At 38.1% G+C, this 19,626-nt stretch overlaps 1 protein-coding gene across 6 annotated transcripts in view; it reads left to right on the forward strand.

Moving 5' to 3' along the window:
* CFAP92 (cilia and flagella associated protein 92 (putative)) overlaps positions 1 to 19,626 on the forward strand; it is an 81,411-nt gene that overhangs the window by 45,851 nt on the left and 15,934 nt on the right. For all 6 annotated transcript variants that reach the window (XM_007500337.3, XM_056806576.1, XM_056806575.1 and 3 more), the window contains 6 exons: positions 2,158 to 3,059; positions 7,393 to 7,587; positions 10,934 to 11,222; positions 18,009 to 18,173; positions 18,680 to 18,877; positions 19,000 to 19,156. In XM_007500337.3, the coding sequence (XP_007500399.2) occupies positions 2,158 to 3,059; positions 7,393 to 7,587; positions 10,934 to 11,222; positions 18,009 to 18,173; positions 18,680 to 18,877; positions 19,000 to 19,156 (1,906 nt within the window). The remainder of the gene's footprint in view (positions 1 to 2,157; positions 3,060 to 7,392; positions 7,588 to 10,933; positions 11,223 to 18,008; positions 18,174 to 18,679; positions 18,878 to 18,999; positions 19,157 to 19,626) is intronic.

A 19,626-nucleotide genomic window follows, 5' to 3' on the forward strand; every position in this document is an offset into this window, starting at 1 on the left:
ATCCTTTTCCTGATCTACCCACAGAAGAACTAGTTTTCTGTTGTTCTAACTTTATTAGTACAAGAACATTCTATTAACACTCCCACTGGAAGCTAGAGCAGAATTTTGGGGGGCCTCCCCCAAATCCTTAGTTCCCAAACCCACCCAGGGAAAAAGAAACCCTTGAAAACAATGTCCTTTTTTCCTCTTGTATTCTGTGACTTGGTTTCAAAACCCTGGACACTACCGTCCCCTTTCCCCACCCCTCTTCCTTGCCTCAAAATAAACCCTAAATATGATCTGTTATTCAAATATGAATAAATTAAATTTAAGAAATAAATAAAACCATTTGAAGGTCTGACTGGGTAAGACTCCATTTTTTGCTTTCTTACTGCCCTTTTTATATTGTGTGGGATTGAAGTCTTCTCCTTTTCCCCAATCATTCTCAGTCCCCATTCTGACAAAAAAGGAAGACAAAATCAGGAATGATTTACTGTAAGTCAATAGATTCAGGCTGGTTTTCCCTGCCCCCAAAGGAATCCTTTTGATATCTTTGGCATTTTCTGTCTCTCTATCTAGTAGCTTACCCCATTATTAATGATAGAAAATGGTCTGGTAACCCTGAATTAAGTGAACCATTTTCTTCCTTCTACATGACGCCTTTCTTGATCTCAACCCTTAGCTTCTAGTTGCTGCCCTCCCCAAACTAACTAGTATTTATTCAATATACTCTCTCATTCTGCATATGACAGGCCCCTAGGACATTATATAGATCCTCTCAGCAGAATTGATGGGAGAACCTAATCTAGAATCACACAGAATGAGAAATTATGTCTCTATACTGTTGGATGGTCCATTTATATCAATGAGATAGTGTGTGACTGGGGAGTTATTAGCTTTCCTACCCTTACCCCATGGAAGGCCCAATTTATAATATCCAAATAACCTATCTCTAATATCCTTAGATTTCTATAGGTGGATGTTAGCTTCTTGAAGTCAAAGACTTTCATTTTTTGTTTGTATATGTGGGGCTATGCCTGGCACATTATAAGCAATTAATAAAAATAAATTAATTTGGAATAATTTTCTCAATAATAATAATTATATATAATGATCTTATTATTATTAAATAGCCTGACTTATTTAATTTAAACTTAAACATTTTACTGATTGTTATATGTTGTTGCTAATTGGAACTTGCTATAAAAATTATCTCATGAAACTGACAGTGAAAATTTATTTTTAATTTGGAGTTAACTTTACCATATGGATTGCTGTCTATAGCCTATTCCCCACCATAAGTCTTTGATGTTCTTTCCTCCTGTATAACCTGTCTCCACTCCCACATCACTGAAATCCCTCCCAAGGAATTCATTCTTTTTTTTACTTGTTGCATTTCTCAGGTCAGAAATGATAGGATGATAGCCCTTGGTGACTGCATAGATCTAGGATATTCACATACACACAGAAAATACTTCTCATTCACTGAGATGTTAAAGATTGATACTTCCCATAGTTTGGTGTTCAAGGCAGTTGGCTCAATTTGTAATCCCCTAAGGGTGGTTCTGGGGGTTGATATTACCTCTTGGCCCTCTTTTGATTCCTTTTAATGCTTATACAAAAATGGATCCAGTTATCTCATTGTAGTGGGTAAACCCATCAGCAGTATAGAGTTGTAAGTCATTCTATGTGATTCCTGTCCAAGCCCTCTCATCACTTCTGCACAGAAGATCTATCTAATGTACCTGAAGTCTTCCTTTAGGTTTTAGAGACAACCTGGCACTGTGGAGAAGGCATTGAATTTGAAGACAGAAAGACCTAGGTTTATATCCTGCCTTAGACACTTACTGGCTGTGGGATCCTGGACAATTCCCATAGCATCTCTGGGTTACAGTTTACTCAAGCCCAAAATGAGGGGATTGGACTTAATGGTCTTCTTGTTTTAAATCTGTGATCCTTAAAAAAAAGACCCCAAACAAAATATCTAACATTCTTTGGTTACCAGTACTCTCTCTACCTTCATTTCTAAGAATAGAAATTTCTCAGAGAATATATTTTAGGCCATTTCTTGTGCCCCGGCCCCTTAGTCAAGAAAACTGATTGAGATGGATGGAGAAACAAACATTCTAGGAGCTTATACAAGTGATCTTATTTTTTGCTTTTGTTTGTTTGTTTTAGAAATCATGCTTTCCGGTATACTGCAAATACAAATTTTATAACACTCCTGTTCACCAGACTCAAGGACGACTCTATGGAAGTCATGTTTATTTTGAGGATGTTAATGTAATCCTCATAGGGTCTTTGAACCCCAGAAATCTGCGTGAATACCTGGAAGGACCACCAATGGAAGTAGAAATCCATGACCGAGATAAAAAAGAAGACACATATTTAGTTCTTCCTGCCCTATTTGGGGAAGATTCAGCTGATGCAAATATGAACCAATCAATTAATGTAGCCAGCATGGCTCAAGACATAATAGATGCCTTAGACCCATCAAACAAGAAGGATCCTTATGGGATTGCCAAGGTCAGTTTTAAGGATCTTCTTTTTGGCCAGAAGTTACTGGACTTGTTTGTGCCCATTCAAGGATTTAAGTCTGATTCTACTAGCAAAAAAAAGGATAGCAAAGGAGAAAAAAGAATTTCTGGAAGTTATAGACCCATGGAAAAGGCATTTTCTTCTTTGATGCCCATGGGCAACTACTTTGAATCTTCCACATTGCTTAAACTGAGGATAGAAATACATGTGCCCCTGACGGTGGAACTGAGCCAACATGAAATTGCAAGTGATCGGTTTGGGCGTGCAATTTACATTTTTGATGCTTTAAAAACCAAATTCTTCGGGTCTCTTCTGAAGACCATTGCCGAAATCAATGCCAAAGCTCTAGACTTAGACATGTACCCCCTTCAAGACATTCAAGAGGTGCTCTCAGCTTTTAAAGTGAAAGTGAAGGTACAGGCAAATCTCGACCAGGATGTGATTACTGGATTCCATTTATTTGATGGAAAAATTCACCTCTTTATTTTGGAAGGACTGGCAGCATATGGATTAAGGCAGTTATGGGAGAAATATCAGAATCAGTAAGCAATTTTAATAGTTTTTTTCTTTTAAAAATAGGTTTTTTGGTAGGGTTTTTTTTTTTTGAAACACAGTTTGGACCTAGTTTAGTGTCTTCAGCTAATTCAGGAAGATAGCAAAAAGTTCTTCATAGAATATATTTGTAAAAATTTAAAATATTTCATCTAAGTACTTTCATAACACTGGTTCTATCCAATTCTATTTAAAAGTGAGCATAACTTATCTGTAATTCTTCTCTTCTTACAAATTCTGAAACCGATATGTTTTATTTCCAGGGTATTTTTTATTTCTTTGTTTTTAAAGGCTTGCCGGAGGTACTCTGTTCACTTTATTGATTGGTATTATTAGCAATGACTTCATTAAAATGAAAGAAAAGTCATTTCTCTGAAATAGTCAACAACAGGGTTGTTATGCCATAAGCAAATACTTTAGTTAATAATAAGAGCTAGTATTTGTGGGCAGGCAGATCACATAGTGGATAAGAGGACTAAACATGGAGGCAGGAAAATGGGTTCAAATCTTGCCTCAGGCTCTAATGAACTCAAATGACTGAGCTAGTCAGCTAACCTCTGATTGCCTCAATTTCCTTCCCTATAAAATGGGGTTAAAACATAGCACCTACCTGCTAGGGATATTGGTGAGGATAAAGAGGTCATATTTGGAAAGTGTCTTGCAAACTTTAAAGTGCTATATGATTAGCTATCATTATCCTTTAAGGTTTACAAAGTACTTTGTGAATATGATCTCTTTTTATCCTCACAATAACTCTGGGTGATATTACCATATTACCATTTTACAGATGAAGAAACTGAGGGAGACAGTTGCCCTAGGTCAAACAGCTTAAGTCAGAGCTTGAGGCAATATTTGAACTCAGACCTTCCCAATTCCAGGGTTTCTACTGTGCCACCTAGTAGTATTTCCTTATGTGAAAGAACTGAATTCTCTTTCATTTTTAACTTAATGTTTAAGTAATATTTTATCAGTCTTGCACACAAAAGTTTGTGAAATTTGGTTTTGTTTTACAAATAGTCTATAATCAAGGCAAAATAATCTGCTGAGAGGCTGCCTGACATAGTGAATACTGAGCCATGGAGTCTTGGAGACTTTATTTAGTCCAAATCCTGCTTCTGACACATACTGGCTGGGTGATTTTGGGCAATTAATTGACTTAATCTGTGAGTTTCCATAGGCAACCGAGTTTCAGATTTGCAATGGAGGAAATAGTTTTTTCTCTGGGAATTCTCTAAATAGCTGAAATCATAAATCTGGACCTTAAAACAAAAGGAAAGCAAAGCAAATAAGCAACAAGCTTGCTTGAAATAAAAGAGAGGGAAACTCAGGAATCTGCTAGTTCTTTTTCCCTGATAAAGTGCCATTTAGTAAAATTACATCATATTGATTATCATCATAGTGTAGTGAAAAAAGAATATTGGCTTTGAAGTCAGAGGACCTGAATTTGAATTCTGGCTTTTCCTACTAGACTATTGCTGTGACTCTGGGCAAATAATTTAGCTCCAAGGAGTCTCATTTTCCTCATCTAAATGTAAAGAGACCTACAAGATCCCCTTTAGCTCTATAATCAATGATCATTATAAAGAAGGACGCCATATATCAAAATTATTTTCTGGTGAGGCAGAGAGTGGAGGAGGATACTAGTCTGACTGCAATAGATTCTACAAAAGGAATGTTGTTTAGTTGTTTCAGTCATGTCTGACTCTGTGATCTATTTTGGGATTTTCTTGGCACAGATACTGGAGAGATTTGCCATTTCTTTTCCAGATCATTTTAGTGATAACAAAACGGAGGTAAACAGGATTAAATGACTTGCCCAGCGACACATAGCTAGTAAGTGTCAGAGGTGGTATTATTTGAACTTGGGTCTTCCTGACTTCAGGCTTAGGAATAATCCTATACAAATATTCTGATTCCTTTGAGAATTCTCTTTTGGAAAAAAGAAATATTTTACATTCGTATAGTGCTTATACCTTTTCTTTCTTTTCTTTTAAACCCATACCTTCTCTCTTGGAACCAATATTGGTTCCAAGGCAGAAGAGAGGTAAGGGCTAGGTAACTGGGAGGATCAATACCAGGGTCACAAGGTCAGGAAGTGTCTGGGGTCAGATTTGAATCAGGACCTGCCATCTCTAGGCCTGGTTCTCAATTCACTGAACCACCTAGCTTGGCTTGTGATCAGTATTAGTGGTGATGATGATGGTGATGGTTATAATGGTGGTGATGATGGTGATGGTGATGATGATGATGATGATGGTGATGATTGTGATGGTGGTGATGGTGGTGATGATGATGATGGTGATGGTTGTGATGGTGGTGATGGTGATGATGATGATGATGATGGTGATGGTGATGATGGTGATGTTAATGATGGGTGGCGGTGATGGTGATGACAACGACAACGACAATGACCATGATTTCCCAGAAAGATAAAATTATGGAACTTTTCAAGTATGGAAGTGGGCTAGTTAGACAATTTGATTCAGTGCCTTTATTTTACAGATGATGAAACTGAATTCCAGAGAAGAGAAGTAATTTATCCGAGGTTATGGGATGAGTTCAAAATAGTGCTAGTTAAACCAGGTCTCCTGATTCCTGGGCCAAGTTTCCAACACAAAACCCTGCTGGCCTTCACCCATTTCCTCTTCCTAATATCTCTACTACTTAAAATCAATCCATTCCAATACCAGTATAGCTGTTAAAATAAAATAACACACTGAAACTCCAGGGTTAAGAGTTCTAAGTGAAATACTCCCCCCACCCTTCTCTTGTTCTGATTATATAATAATAATAGTGTCTCTGTAGCACTTTAAGGTTTGCAAAATAAAAAGAAAATCATTTCCACTTCCCAAACCTCGAGAGGTAAGTGTCGATATTATTCCCTTTTACAGCTGAGGAAACTGAACAAGAAAGCTAAGCGATTTATCCAGGGCTCCACAGCTAGCAAGGGTCTACTGAGCTTCCTCATTATTTCCTATAACCAAACAAGTTGTATAGCCTATGGAGAATGCTTTATTTAACAGAATGCTACCTAAAGTCTAAGCTGAAAGGGGCAGCCTTCAATAATTGAGCCAACACTCAGCTTGGAAACAAAAGACCTGTGTTCAAATTCTAGGTCTGCTGCTTACTTGTCACGTGTCCCATGCAAGTCATTTAATTACTCCAAGCTTATTTCTTAACTTTTAAAATGAGGGCATTGCAGGATTTTTGAGAGGGAAGTGCTTTCTAAGCTCTAAACTAGAAATGTGAACTGTTTTTATTATTAGAACAAGTTCCATGTTCATGAGTCATTTTCTCTTTACATTTCCAATAAGTTAATTGTCAATTTAGCTAAGTTTGGAATTGAAGTTTTTGGCCATAGGACATTTTGTTGTTCGGTTGTATTTGTTGTGTCTTGCTCTTCATGACTCCATCTGGAGTTTTCTTGGCAAAGATATTGGCATAGTTTGCATTTCCTTCTCCAGTTCATTTTTATAGATGAAGAAACTAAGGCAAACACAGTTAAGTGGCATGTCCAAGGTCACCCAGAAGTGTCCAAGGGCTGGATTTGAATTCCAGGCTTCCTGACTCCAAGCCTAGAGCTCTAACCACCTGCCTCTGCCATAGGATGCAGTAGTACCATATTTTCTGTTCATGATTCTCAGAGGTAATTCAACTAATAAAGCTAGGAACAGCCATCATTTCAGACTTGGTAATTCATTCCAGAAAGGTAAGGCTTAAGAATATTGACACATAACTTAGGTAAAGATTTTTTTCATGAATATTTGCAAATAGTTCACTAAGATACAAAAGATCCTTATTTTTAGAGTGGAGAATTGAAAACATCTGGGAAAAATTCTTCAAGGGGGGCTTGCCTTTTCTAGAAACTGTATGGTCAAAAGTCACAGAGAAACACAATTGGGAAAAGAAGGAATATTATAACCAATCAGATCAAATATTCAGTGGGTGGTGCAGTCCACTAGAGAGCAGCTAAAACAAAAGGGATGAAACAAATCCCAATGGTCACTCTTCAGCAGCTAGATGGTGGATAAAATTCTGGACCTGCTCTTAGGAAGACCCGAGTTCAAATTTGACCTCAAACTGATCAGATATATAACCTGGAACAAAGTCACTTAACCTCTGCCTGACTCAGTTTCCTAATTTGTAAAATTGTGGGTAATTAAAACACCTAAAATGGGAATAATAAAAGTAGTGCCTTTCAGGTCTGTTCTGAGTATAATAAACTGAAAGAATATTTGCAATGTGCTTTGAAAACCTTAAAACAAAATATAAATGACTGCTTTATTTATTGTTGTTATTAATTATTGTGATCTTCTGTTGCAGAATATCAGGTTCAGAAGACGGAAATTTTAAAGTTTTATATAACTCGGAGTTAACGTTTCATGAGCGTCTGTATGCGAATCTCGATTCAATCTTATACCATATCCATCTCTGCAAACCTCTTTCATCTATAGTAAAACAGTCGATGCTTTTTGTCAGAGGATGGGTTCCTCAGCCATCTTTACAAGCCCTGTTAAAGTTAGAATCCATTATATTCTGTTTTACCTCGAACTGGCTACTAGAGTACAAGAGCAGCTTAAATATCTTCCTGAAAGAAGTACACATTTTGTTACATTTTAAAATAAAAATATTCCTAAAGATGATGCCCTTGCTTTGTTAGAGAAGGGGCAGCCAGGTGGTGCAGTGGATAGAGTGCTGGACAGGGAGTCAGGAAAACTCTTCTTTGTGAGTTCAAATTTAGCCATGGATACTTACTAGATATATTACTTTGGCCAAGTCACTTAACCTTGTTTGCCTTGGTTTCCTTATATCTTAAGTGAGTTGGAGAAGGAAATGGTAGAATAACTTGGATGAGAAAACCCCAAATGGTGTCATGAAGAATCAGATCTGACTACAAAACAATTCAACAAGTGTTAGAGGAAGAGAGGAATCTTAAAAATCACCCAACCCATCTCTGATCCTGTAAATGAATCCCTTTCCAATAATTGCTTACAAGGGATGAGCCAGCCTCCTGCTTCTCCATTTCTAAGTGACAAGGATGAGGTGGCTTAACTTGTTCCAGTTCTTATAATGGGCAAAAATCTTCCATCTATCCATCAGTCTTGGTGTCACTGGGGCAGGCTTTGCGGAGATGGGGGGATTTGGGTTGGATCTTGAAGGATATATAGAATATGAAGAGATGGTGGAGAGAGAGAGGATTCAGAGTGAGCAAATAAAATAGACAAAATCATGGAGTCAGAAATGGTCATGGCGTGTTCAGGGGAAAGTGAGAATCTACCAGGCTGAAACAGTGGCTGGTTGATCCCTCGTCAATGATGATAGGGTTGGAGATGAACTAGGTGATCTCTAAGATTGCTCTCTCTCTCTAACAGTAGCAAGGGCATTTTCCTTGGAAATATTTTTATAAAATATTTAAGAGAGGTTGGCTAGGTAGCATGGTGTCAGATTCTGAATGGCCTTGAATGCTTGGCCAAAGATTCTGGAATTTATCCTCTAGCTATTAGAAGATTTTTAGCAAGGGACTGGCAATATGAAGTTCATCTTAAAATAATCTGGCTTTGGATAATCTGTAGGATGGAGTATTTGCTGGAGGCTATACTGATGTAGATTGGCTTTGATCTGTAGGACATAACTGAAGGAGAAAGATTGAAAGAGTCAGCAGGTTATGAAGTGGCTATGGTCCAAATGTGAAGGGAGAAGCACCTTGGTATGAGGGGGTTGGTGAGAATAAAGAGGGAGGGATGAATCCAAGAAAAATTTTGAAATAAGAATTGATGGGACATTGTAACTATAGAGAGAGGACAAAGGAAAAGGAAGTATTAAGGTATTATCTCCTGCCATTTCCTCCAGAACCTTGTTTCATATATTATCCCCTTACTCATCTTTCCCTCTGCCCAGGGGGTGTGCTGGTAAATGCTTAGTAATCAGCTCTTGGAAAAAAAAAGTATGCATCATTCACTCTTAAATTTGATCTGTATCGTTAACATTTTCTTTATTTCTTAAGTCTTTGTTGTTTAGTTATTTAGGCATGTCCAATTCTTTTTGACCCCATTTAGGGTCGTCTTGGCAAAGACTAGAGTCATTTACTATTTCCTTCTCTAGCTTGTTTTACAAATGAGAAACTGAGGCAAACAGGGACCAGTCTCTTGCCCAAGGGTCACCCAGCTGGTAAGTGTCTGAGGCCAGATTTGAACTCATGAAGATGAGTCTTTAGAATTTCAAGCCTATCTATCTATCCACTGTACCACTTAGCTGCCATTTTTTTAATGTCCAGAAGTCAACAGAATAATAAACCAAGCTCTGATTTATAGTTTGCTGATTTCTGAGGAGTCAATTTTCACACTGAAAAAAATTGGTTCTTGTGAACCAATTTGAACTGGATCCAGCATATCCCTGACTCTGCTCACAAACATGCCCAGATTTCCCTCACCGTAAAAAAAAAAAATACCATCCTTTAACCCTACTGGTCTCATAAGCTTTAAACATATTTCTTTTGCCCTATGCTACTATATTTCTAAAAAAGAATAATTAGCCTCAACTTCTTCACCAAACACCACTCAGCTCCCTGTAATCTGATATCTGTCCTTGCTACCATATTGAAACTACTGGCTTTAAAGTCTTTCATAACTTCTTAATTGTTCTTTACTTCTCATCCTCGTTGACCCTTCTAAATCCAATACTATTAACACTCCCTCTCCCCTACAAAAACAGCTTTTATTCTCTTCTCACAAAGTCATAGAATTTCAGAGGTGGAGATGACCATTGAGTCCAAGCCAGACTTATTGAAAAGAATCCTTTCCCCACATGATTGACAAAAGACCCTCCAGCCTTGACCTAAAAGGGGAAAACCACCACCTTCCAGGGTAGCCCCTTCCACTTCGGAATAGCTCTCCTCCTGAAGCAAGCTTAAATTTCCCTTTTTGCAACTTCCATTCCTTGCTCCCATTGTTTCTTCTGGGACCAGACAGCACAAGTCTGATTCTTTTGCTCTTTGGGAACTGGAAAAATCAGACCTACCCTGAGTCTTTCCTTCTTCAATCTAAATGGCTCTGGGTCTAGTCCTCTGATTCTAAGCATTAGTGAATATTACCCAGAAACCCAATCAGCATATCAAACTTAACATACCTGAATTGAAGAATGGGAGAAGAAACAAATACCCCCCCCCCCCAAATTCTAACAAATCTGCTGGTACAAAAGAGACTAGAAAGGAAAAATAAAAAAGGGAGGATCAGTAATTAACAAGATATTATACAAGGAAAAATCCAACCTAAAAGCCTTAGATGTCTATATACAAATGTACAAAATAGTGTAATAAACAGGATAAAGTAAATCATAAGGGCAGTTAGAAGGGACCCAGTGAACAGACTGTCAGCTTTCTGAGTTTAAATCTGACTTACTAACTGTATGACCCTGGGTAAGTCTTAACTCTGTTTGCCTCAGTTTTCTCATCTATAAAATGAGCCGGAGAAGGAAATCTATCTTTGCCAAGAAAATCCAACATGGGCTCATGAAGACATGACTGAACAATAAATGTTATATTGAGAAATGTGGCCATTTTTAGAGTTCACATACTTGCATGTTTTGAACCCAAATCTCCATACACATAAAATTTTATTTTCACTGGCTGACTACTGGCTGGGGTTTGAGGTAGGGGTTTTAGAGAGAAATGAGAGGAAATGGGTGTATTCTATTTTCATATCCTAATTGAAGAAGCCTCAGAAATGTGTGTGTTGGGAAGTATAAAGCCTCAGGGACAAAACCATGGGACCTTTTTGGAGGTGTGTGGCGGTGGGATGTTTGGGGTTGGGGGAGTTCCAAACCAGTGTGAAGATGATTAAAGAACTGTCCCAATGATCTCTTCTAGGCTCCACACCATCTGCCATAGCAAGAAACTCAGGGATGTCATAGAAAGAGATCTGTTTCCTTCAGCAGAAATGTTAAAATATATGAGCCAAGAGTTTGGGATTCCTGTACGGAGGTCGTTATTAACGTCTAGTCCGCTGAAGACAGTGCCATCTGCTCTTTTAAGGATGGAAAAGTCAGAAAGAAACATCCCAGACTTCGGTACTATGCTTCAAGAACATGACGAAAGATATACCCAATGGAAAAAGGAAATGGAGAGAAAACGGGCTGCAGCAAATTGCTTCATCCGGGTAGGTACCACCTGCTATTGTTCCATTAGAACTCCATCAGCAGTGCGCCTTTACAGTAAGGCTACAGCATTTTTTTTTCAAGTTTTGTGGGAGCATCTAAGTGGCTCAATGGATGGAGAGCCAGGTAAAGAGATGAGAGTTCCTAGATTCAAATCTTGACTCAAATACTTCCTAGATGTGTGACTCCTTACAGCTCTTCTGCCTTGTTATCTGTTGGGGAGATGGCTGTTGGCCTTATATATTTGTGCCAGTTTCCTTTATATCATGGACATCACACTAGTATTAGGGGTATTTGCTGCCAAGATTTTTCTCCTACTCTACAGCTATTGTTTTTACTCTCTTATTTGATTTTTTTTAAACCCTTACCTTCTGTCTTGGAGTTAATACTGTCTTAGAGTTAATACCATGTATTGGCTCCAAGGCAGAAGAGTGGTAAGGGCTAGGCAATGGGGGTTCAGTGACTTGCCCAGGGTCACACAGCTGGGAAGTGTCTGAGGCCAGATTTGAACCCAGGACCTCCCATCTCTAGGTCTGATTTTCAATCCACTGAGCCATCCAGCTGCCCCCTCTCTTACTTGATTTTATTTGTAAGAAAAGCATTTTTAGTTTTATCTGATCAAAATCGCCTCCTTTGTCTTTTTTGATTGCCTCTTCCTTTATGTTAGTCAAGAACTATCTACTTACACATAAATGTGAAGGGTATCTCTTTTCCTTCTCCTGTAACTACTTTATTATATGACTTCATTATGTTATATTCAAGTTTCATACCTATACTTCATGTCTATATTTAAAATTTTAAATAAAAATATTTTAAATTGCTACCCTTGAGATTATAGTCCCTTTGTTACTCTAAATAAATAATGTGATTATTTTTGTCTAATCCTATAAAGCCTCCCCTTGGTAATTAGATCAGCATAGCATTAAAATCTATGAATCAAGCTAGTTTTATCATTTTTAGTGAATTAGCACAGTCAGATCATGAGCAGTATCTTTATCTTCTCTTATTGGTATAAAGAGTATTTTGTAGTTGCATTTCTGTACATCTCAAAGTGTCTTAGTAGGTTAAACCCCAAATATGCATTTTATAGTTATTATTATTATTATAGTGAGTATTTCTTCTTGTTTCCTCTTGGTTTAGTTAATAGTATATAGAAAAACTGATGATTTGGGGGATTTATTTTAAACCGTACTCTACGGAAACTGTTAACCATGTCAATTTCTTTGTCAGTTCTCCGGTGATTTCTTTCTTTCCTTTTTTAAATAACCTTTACCTTCTGCCTTCAGATGAACACTAATTAACTGTTCTGAGGCAGAAGGAGGGGTAAGGGCCAGACAATGGGGTATTAAGTGACTTGCCCAGGGTCATGCAGGTAGGAAATATCTGAGGCCAGATTCGAATCTAGGACCTCCCATTCTCTCCCCTGGCTCTCCAGCCACTAAGCCACCTAGTTGCCCCTACCTCAATTTTAATAAAAGAGGATGAATAATCTGGATCAAATTGTTTGCCATTTCCCAGGGGGGGGGGAGGGAGGGAAGACAGTTTAGATCTTATAACTTCAGAAAACTCAAGAGGAAAATTGTTGTTACATGTAATTGGTAAAGTAAAATATCTTTTAAAAACAGAATTGATATGGTATCACATTGTTATCATTCTCTTCAACGTGTGTTCTTCAGATTTGTTCCTTCTTGACAATATCGTTACTTAGCCTTCATTTGGGTCTGCATGTTTCCCTCATATTTCCTTTTTAAGGTACTATTTCCTTATATTATGGTCTGTAAATATGCATATTACTCATGCCATTTTTACATTTGTTTACAATTCCTTTATATGCTAGGATATGGATGCTAAGAATATGTGTATACAATAGTGGATATTTCAAGCAAATATTTGTAAGGAATCTCAGCCTCAACATACCCAAAACTGAGCTCATCTTTGTGCCCCAAAGCAGCCTGCCATCTTCCCCTGACTCCCCCTCTCTCTCCTCGTTCTCTTCCCAAGTCCTCTGTTTCTATTAAGGGAACCCCTATCTTTTCAGGCACTCGGATTCCCAGCCTTAGTATTATATTTTATTTACTTGCTCTTACTCTATATCCAGTCTTTGTGACATCTTGTCCATTCTAGTTCTATAATATCTCTCGCAACAAATCTCTTATCCATACCGCTTCTAAGCCTACCATCTTAGTTCATTCTCATTTCCACTCACCTGGACCATTGGAGACAACTGCCTAATCGTTCTATGTGCCTCAATGTCTCCCTCTCCAATCTATCCCCCTCACAGCTACCAGAGTGATTTTTTACTAAAGTGTAGGTCTCACCATGGCAGTTCCCTCTTGTCTTTGAATACTTGCTCAACTACTTAGCTTTTCCAATCCTTCACCCAGAATATCTTTTCTGATCTTTCCATTTGTTCCTTCACCTTCCAGGTGGCTCTGAATGATGTGAGGACTTCTTCTTGCCTAGATGCGCCACCTCAACCCTAGGTGCTAGAGTTCTCATCTTGGTGGATTCTTGACCAGATTGTCACTCTCTAGATTCAAATACTTGCTCAACTATTTAGCTTTTAAAATTCATCACCCAGAATACCTTTTCTGACCTTTCCACTTGTTCCTTCACTTTTCCAGTGGCTCTGAATGATGTGGGGACTTCTTGCCTAGATGTACTAGAGTTCTCATCTTGGTGGATTCTTTACCAGGTTGTCACTCCCTCCACCCTCACCATACGTACCTCCATCTCCAGTGTCTACAGAATTTTCTGTCTCTCTTTATGTAAACTGCTTTGAGCTAGAAAAATAACTCACTGTGATTTTTTCAAGGGTTTTACCATCAGGGGTTTGGTCTGGTTTTTAGATCAATTTGGAGGAGTTTAGGGAGGAGTCCATTGTACCGTTTCCTACTGTGCTGCCATCTTGATTCTGCCTACTTCTGTTCCAAAGCTTTTTAGTTTTATGTAATAAAAAAATTTTTTTTGTTATCTCTCTCCTTTATTTGCCTATAAATTGTCTTTTCCTGAACAATGAATCAGAAAGGCACCTCTTTCTAGTCTCCTCTGTTCTTTTTTTTTTTTAATGATATGACCTTTTATGCTAAGATCAAACATTCATTAGAAGCTCTTTTTAAAATATAGACATTGGCCTAAACCTAATCTATTCCAGATTACTTTCCAGTTTTTGTGATAGCTTTTCCCCCAGTTGTTTGTGCTACTGTTTTTAGTAAAATGTCTGGGTTAATATGTTCAATTGCTCCTTGGTCATGGCTTAACTAGGCTTTTCTAATCATCAACGTTTCTCATTTTTAGCCAGTACCAAATGTCATGGTTAATAAATATTGATAGGAGTCTGATAAAAGTTGCAGAGATCAGTTTGATACTATACCATCGACACTATTTATTTGGAGGAGAGTTGGGATAGGAAATAGGAAGTAGGAAATAGGAGATTATAGATCTTATGTTGTATAACTGTGCCGAAATTCAAACAAATTAAGAATCTTCTTGCTTGACAAAGCAGGCCTAACTAAATCTACTTTGTCTATCTAAAATTTCCAACTTCCTAATCTAATTATGATCTCCAACACCTCCTTAAAAGTCGATCTTCTCCCTCAACTGAAATGGTGTAATTGCCTGTCACTAGGATACAGACAGTGCTCCTGCTCTCGCGGAGTACTGAGAAGTATAGACCTCTCAGTGACAGACTCCTTCTCAATTCAGTATCTCAGTTCAAACTCTCCAAAAATGAACTGCCAGTTCCTCTTGACATAGAGAAACTGACCCAGCACTCTCAAAGTCCTGCTCCCTCAGAAGCCAGAGAAAATTGGAGTTTCTCTCTTAACTGAAACCTGTCCTTATAAAATCTGCACTTAAAACTTCTGCTCTTAAAAGTGAGATTAAATAACTCCCTCTAACATAGAAATTCTGCTCTTAATGAGAGAGTGAAATTAAATAAACTCCATATTACACAAGAAACTTTGATAATTATTGTTTTATAATATAGTTTAAAATCTGGTCATACTGGATTTCCTTTGTTCCTACTTTTTTTGTGATTTCTCCAAATTCTCAAACTGTTGTTTATCCTAATGAGTTTTGTTATTATTTATTTCATCAGGCTTTTTATAATATAATACCTGGTGAGTTTGATCAGCACAGGCCTTAATTTGGAAATCAGTTTAGGAAGTATTGCCATTTTTATTATGTTCATAAAGTCAGTCCACTGTCTTCTTCAGTGACCTTGTCAGTTCCTATAGTCTTAGTAATCATTTCTCTGTGGATGATTCCTAAATCTATAGACCCAGCTCTAGCCCATCTCCAGGAAATCAACATATACATGCTCTTACATTAAAGGATAGTCTATATACCCAAGCCAATATGGCACATAGCTGGATATTCATCTCACCTGTCTTTGGTCTTTATTTTGAAAGATTTACTGTTTTTCTCTTGAATTCAGTTATAACTAAACAAAAATATTTAAAACTGCTTTTCAAAAAAGAGGAAGTAAATGAAATTAACTACTGGCAGCCTTCTAGAAAGGCAGGATCAGGGAATGGAGAGTGAACTGGCCTTTGAGTCAGGAAGACCTGGGTTCAAGGGCTCCTTCTGATGCATACAAGCTGTGTGAATTTGGACAAGGGACGTCATGTCCTGGTGTCCCAGGTAATGACCAAAGATTGATAAAGTACTTATTCTTCTCTCTTAGTTAAAGGGAGTCCTTATAAAGTCACTGGGGTGGTCAAAGCAGAATCTCTTCTTTATGGATGGAAGGCTAATTCTATCCCTGGTCCTTCCTATACTTTGAGTTAGTTTTCTTTTAGTCCTCTATGACCCACCTCCTATTGGCAGTGAACCCCATCTCTCTTCTTGATAAGGGAACATTTCTGAGAAAATCCAAATATTCTCTACCACCTAAAATAGTTATGGGAACCAAAGACACACATAATTTAAACTCTCTCTCTCTCTCTCTCCCTCTCTCTCTCCCCCCTCCCCCCCTCCCCCCCTCTCTCCCTCTCTCTCTCTCCCCCCCTCCCCCCCTCTCTCTCCCTCTCTCTCTCTCTCTCTCTCTCTCTCTCTCTCTCTCTCTCTCTCGCTCTCTCTCTCTCTCCCTCCCTCCCTCCCTCCCCCCTCTCTCTCCCCCCTCTCTCTCCCTCTCTCTCTCTCTCTCTCTTCCCCCCACCCCTTTTCTCTCCCTCCATTTTCCCTCAGGATCATACATGTTCTAGCCATGTGACCCTGGGTAAGTCACTTAACCCTGTTTGCCTATTCCTTGCCCTTCTGTCTTAGAGTTGTCACTAAGACAGAAAATAAGGGTTTAAAAACATCCACATGTAAACACCATGAACAAAATAAAAGAAGTGATCTAGGAGCACATTCTATAAGAACAGTGAAAACAACAAAAAAATGTCATTGTTCTTAGGATGTGCTCCTAGATTAAGAGAATTAGAAGAATAGTTAAAAGAAAATTTATAAGAAAGATGCTGACTGTTATGTCCAAACACCTACTATGGTAGTGATTGAGATAGATAGCACTTAGTATATAATGTATATATGATATATACTGTATGTATATGTATGTATAGTATATAATAAACTTTTGATCAAGCCTCCCTGATTATGGGAATATTTCTTTTGCAAGAAATACTCATGATATGGACAGGAAATATTGTCATCTGAAGGTTAAAGTCTGGAACATTTGGTTCGCAGAATGAAAAAAGGTAAAAAAAAGTGTCCTTCTATCTGGAGTTACTTTGAATCTTTTTCCTCACTGGAATTCTTGCCCCCTCCTTGCTTCGTAATATGTTCATTGAATATCCCTGTTGTTTTTATTCCTAACTTTAGATGATTGCCTGGGGAGCAAATAATAATAATAAAGATAACTAACATTTTTGTAGCTCTTACTAGGTTCATGTGGCTGCCTCTGCAGGCATGTTACAGAATGTTTTAGACAAGAGGGGTGAGAGCAGTGTACATTTATATAACCAACCCTGTAGAATTCGAAGCCCTTTCTTGATCCTCGGGAGGATGGCTGTCCAATTTTATCGTGGATGAGGACAGTTTATTTATTCCAACAGCCATGAAGGTGGCTGACGCAGGCACTGGGAAGTGTTTAGTTTGGTAAGCCATGGAAGATGCCAAGGCCATCTACTGTGTCCCAGGCCATCACCAGCCATCGTGACTTGCCTTGGCACTGGACTTCTGTGATTCTGGAAGAAAGGGGGAAGCTCATGACTGTGCAACTCTGCCTCACTTGAATCCAGTTCATGAACAAATCAAGACATCACTCTTGAGATGACATTGGTCTTATTCTAAATGACGGACAAACAACAACAGCAAATTAATGAACAAGTTAACTCAGAGAGGTCGTGGCTTACCCAAGGTCTATGCCATTTTCTCAGCTCTCTCCGGGGTCATTATTGTTACGTGGCCTTAAGTTGCATTTTTTCCCCATTGACTTTATTTCATGGTTCTCATCTGCAGTGTCAATTTCCTGAAGACAGACTCCATCCTTCCTTTTATCTTTGTAGTGCATGCTCTAGACATAGCTGCTCCATCATGGCTGGTTGGATTGGATCACTGGGGATTAAGTGACCTGAGGTTCTTTCTGTTCTAGTTCTACAGATGTCAGAAATTGTTGAGATGGCAACTATAATAGTTTTATAATTTAATATCTGGATAAATATGACAACTTCATTTCCTGAGTAAATAGACTAGTTATCATGGTAGCCTTGAAATGGAAATTTATTATGGAGGTCATGAATAAAAATATAAGCCCTAGGTGGTTAGTCTCTGGCATTTCTTTTCAGAAAAACATTGCTGGAGCATCTCTAACTAAAAGGACCTCTGAGCTGCCTGAGGTGAAAACGATCAGATGTTTTCCTCCTGATGGGAAGTCTGTCTATAACTACAGCATGCAGACTTTGAACTCGGGGGAACAGGCAAAGCAAAAGTTGATTGCTCAGATGGACAAGGTGAGTGCAGTCTTCTTCTTAGTGTATATAGACACTTGGATTTGAAATTTGAAATTACTTTTCCAGCCTTGCCTGGGAGAGAGAGAGAGACAGAGAGACAGAGAGAGACAGAGACAGAGACAGAGAGACAGAGAGAAGAGATTATTTCCCCCCATTATTTTTGAAGGCTTTTTGACCAGATGTAAGCCCCATGATAATATAAGCTGTGGGCAAAAGCTTCCAATTTTTAAAATTTTTGTGACTCAAAATAAGTCCACATTTCCCATGTAGTTCTAGGGATAGAGGGGGAAAGGAAGATAACTTCTTGATCTTTCAGCAAAAATCTCAGTTAATAAGCTGATAGATAGTACTAAACTCATTTATCTGAGCCTAGAGGGAAAACTATGGCAACAAAATATTTGTCCTCCCCCCACCCCATCAAGTCAATTCTACTGAACTGAATTAAGTAATTTTCTAAAGTTGGTATTCTTTGGTTTTTGTTTTTAATTTGGTTACATTTTTTATAGGAAAAAGGGAAAATATTCACTTACTCCAAAGACTACCTCTCAGTCCTTCCAGAATGTTTGCCATTGAAACTTTCAAAATCCAAATCTAAGTTATGGCTTACTCCAGAAGGATTTCACATTCCTGGATATCAGACCAGTTTTGAATCAAACCGACATCCCAAGATGCCAGATGAAAATCGGGTGGAAGATTTAAAAGAGGTAATCTGTTGTTCTGTAAATTAATTCATGTGCAGATTGATTTCCTCATCAATTAGGTAGACAAGTGCTAGTTGCTCTGTGAATACCAGCAATGTTTCTTCTTTTTTTTCTTTTCATTTTAGACATGGCAAGAGAATACTCTATTTACTAATATCCTGAAACCTGTCCTCGATAGGGGTAGATTGAGTTGGGACATGCGACATGTGGATTTTGACATTTACACGAAGCCACCTTCTACTCTCCATCTACCTCTTCCTCCTGAACATTGTACCCTAAAAGGTACCAAACCCATTTTAAAAGTCAAAGCTCTTTTCTGTTTTCCTCAGGTTTGGATGATATCTGACATTTGTTGTTTCCAAAATGCCTAACTCCTTGTTCATTGGATTTCTTGGACTCCTCTTCCAGTAGGTCAAATTTTTTTGTGTGTGTGTGAAACTCTTTTCTCCATTGGATTTTTGTGACTCTTTTTCCAGTTAACCAATTTTGCTTTTTAAGCTATTTTCTTTTTGTATTACTTTCATTTCTTTTCCCCATTTTTCTTTGACCTATCTTATCTGATTTTTAAATTCCTTTTTTGAATTCTTCAGGTACCTGAGACCAGTTTCCATTTTTCTTTGAAGTTTTGTATGTGTTTGTTTGGATCTCATCATCCCCTATTGACTCTATGCTTAACTCTGTCTCCTTATTAATATTTTTAGGGTTAGGTGTTTCTTTTGCTGTTTGCTCATTTTCCCAGCCTTTTTTTTGCC

Source organism: Monodelphis domestica, chromosome 7, assembly GCF_027887165.1.
Source record: "Monodelphis domestica isolate mMonDom1 chromosome 7, mMonDom1.pri, whole genome shotgun sequence".
In the NCBI taxonomy this organism is placed as follows: Eukaryota; Metazoa; Chordata; class Mammalia; order Didelphimorphia; family Didelphidae; genus Monodelphis; species Monodelphis domestica.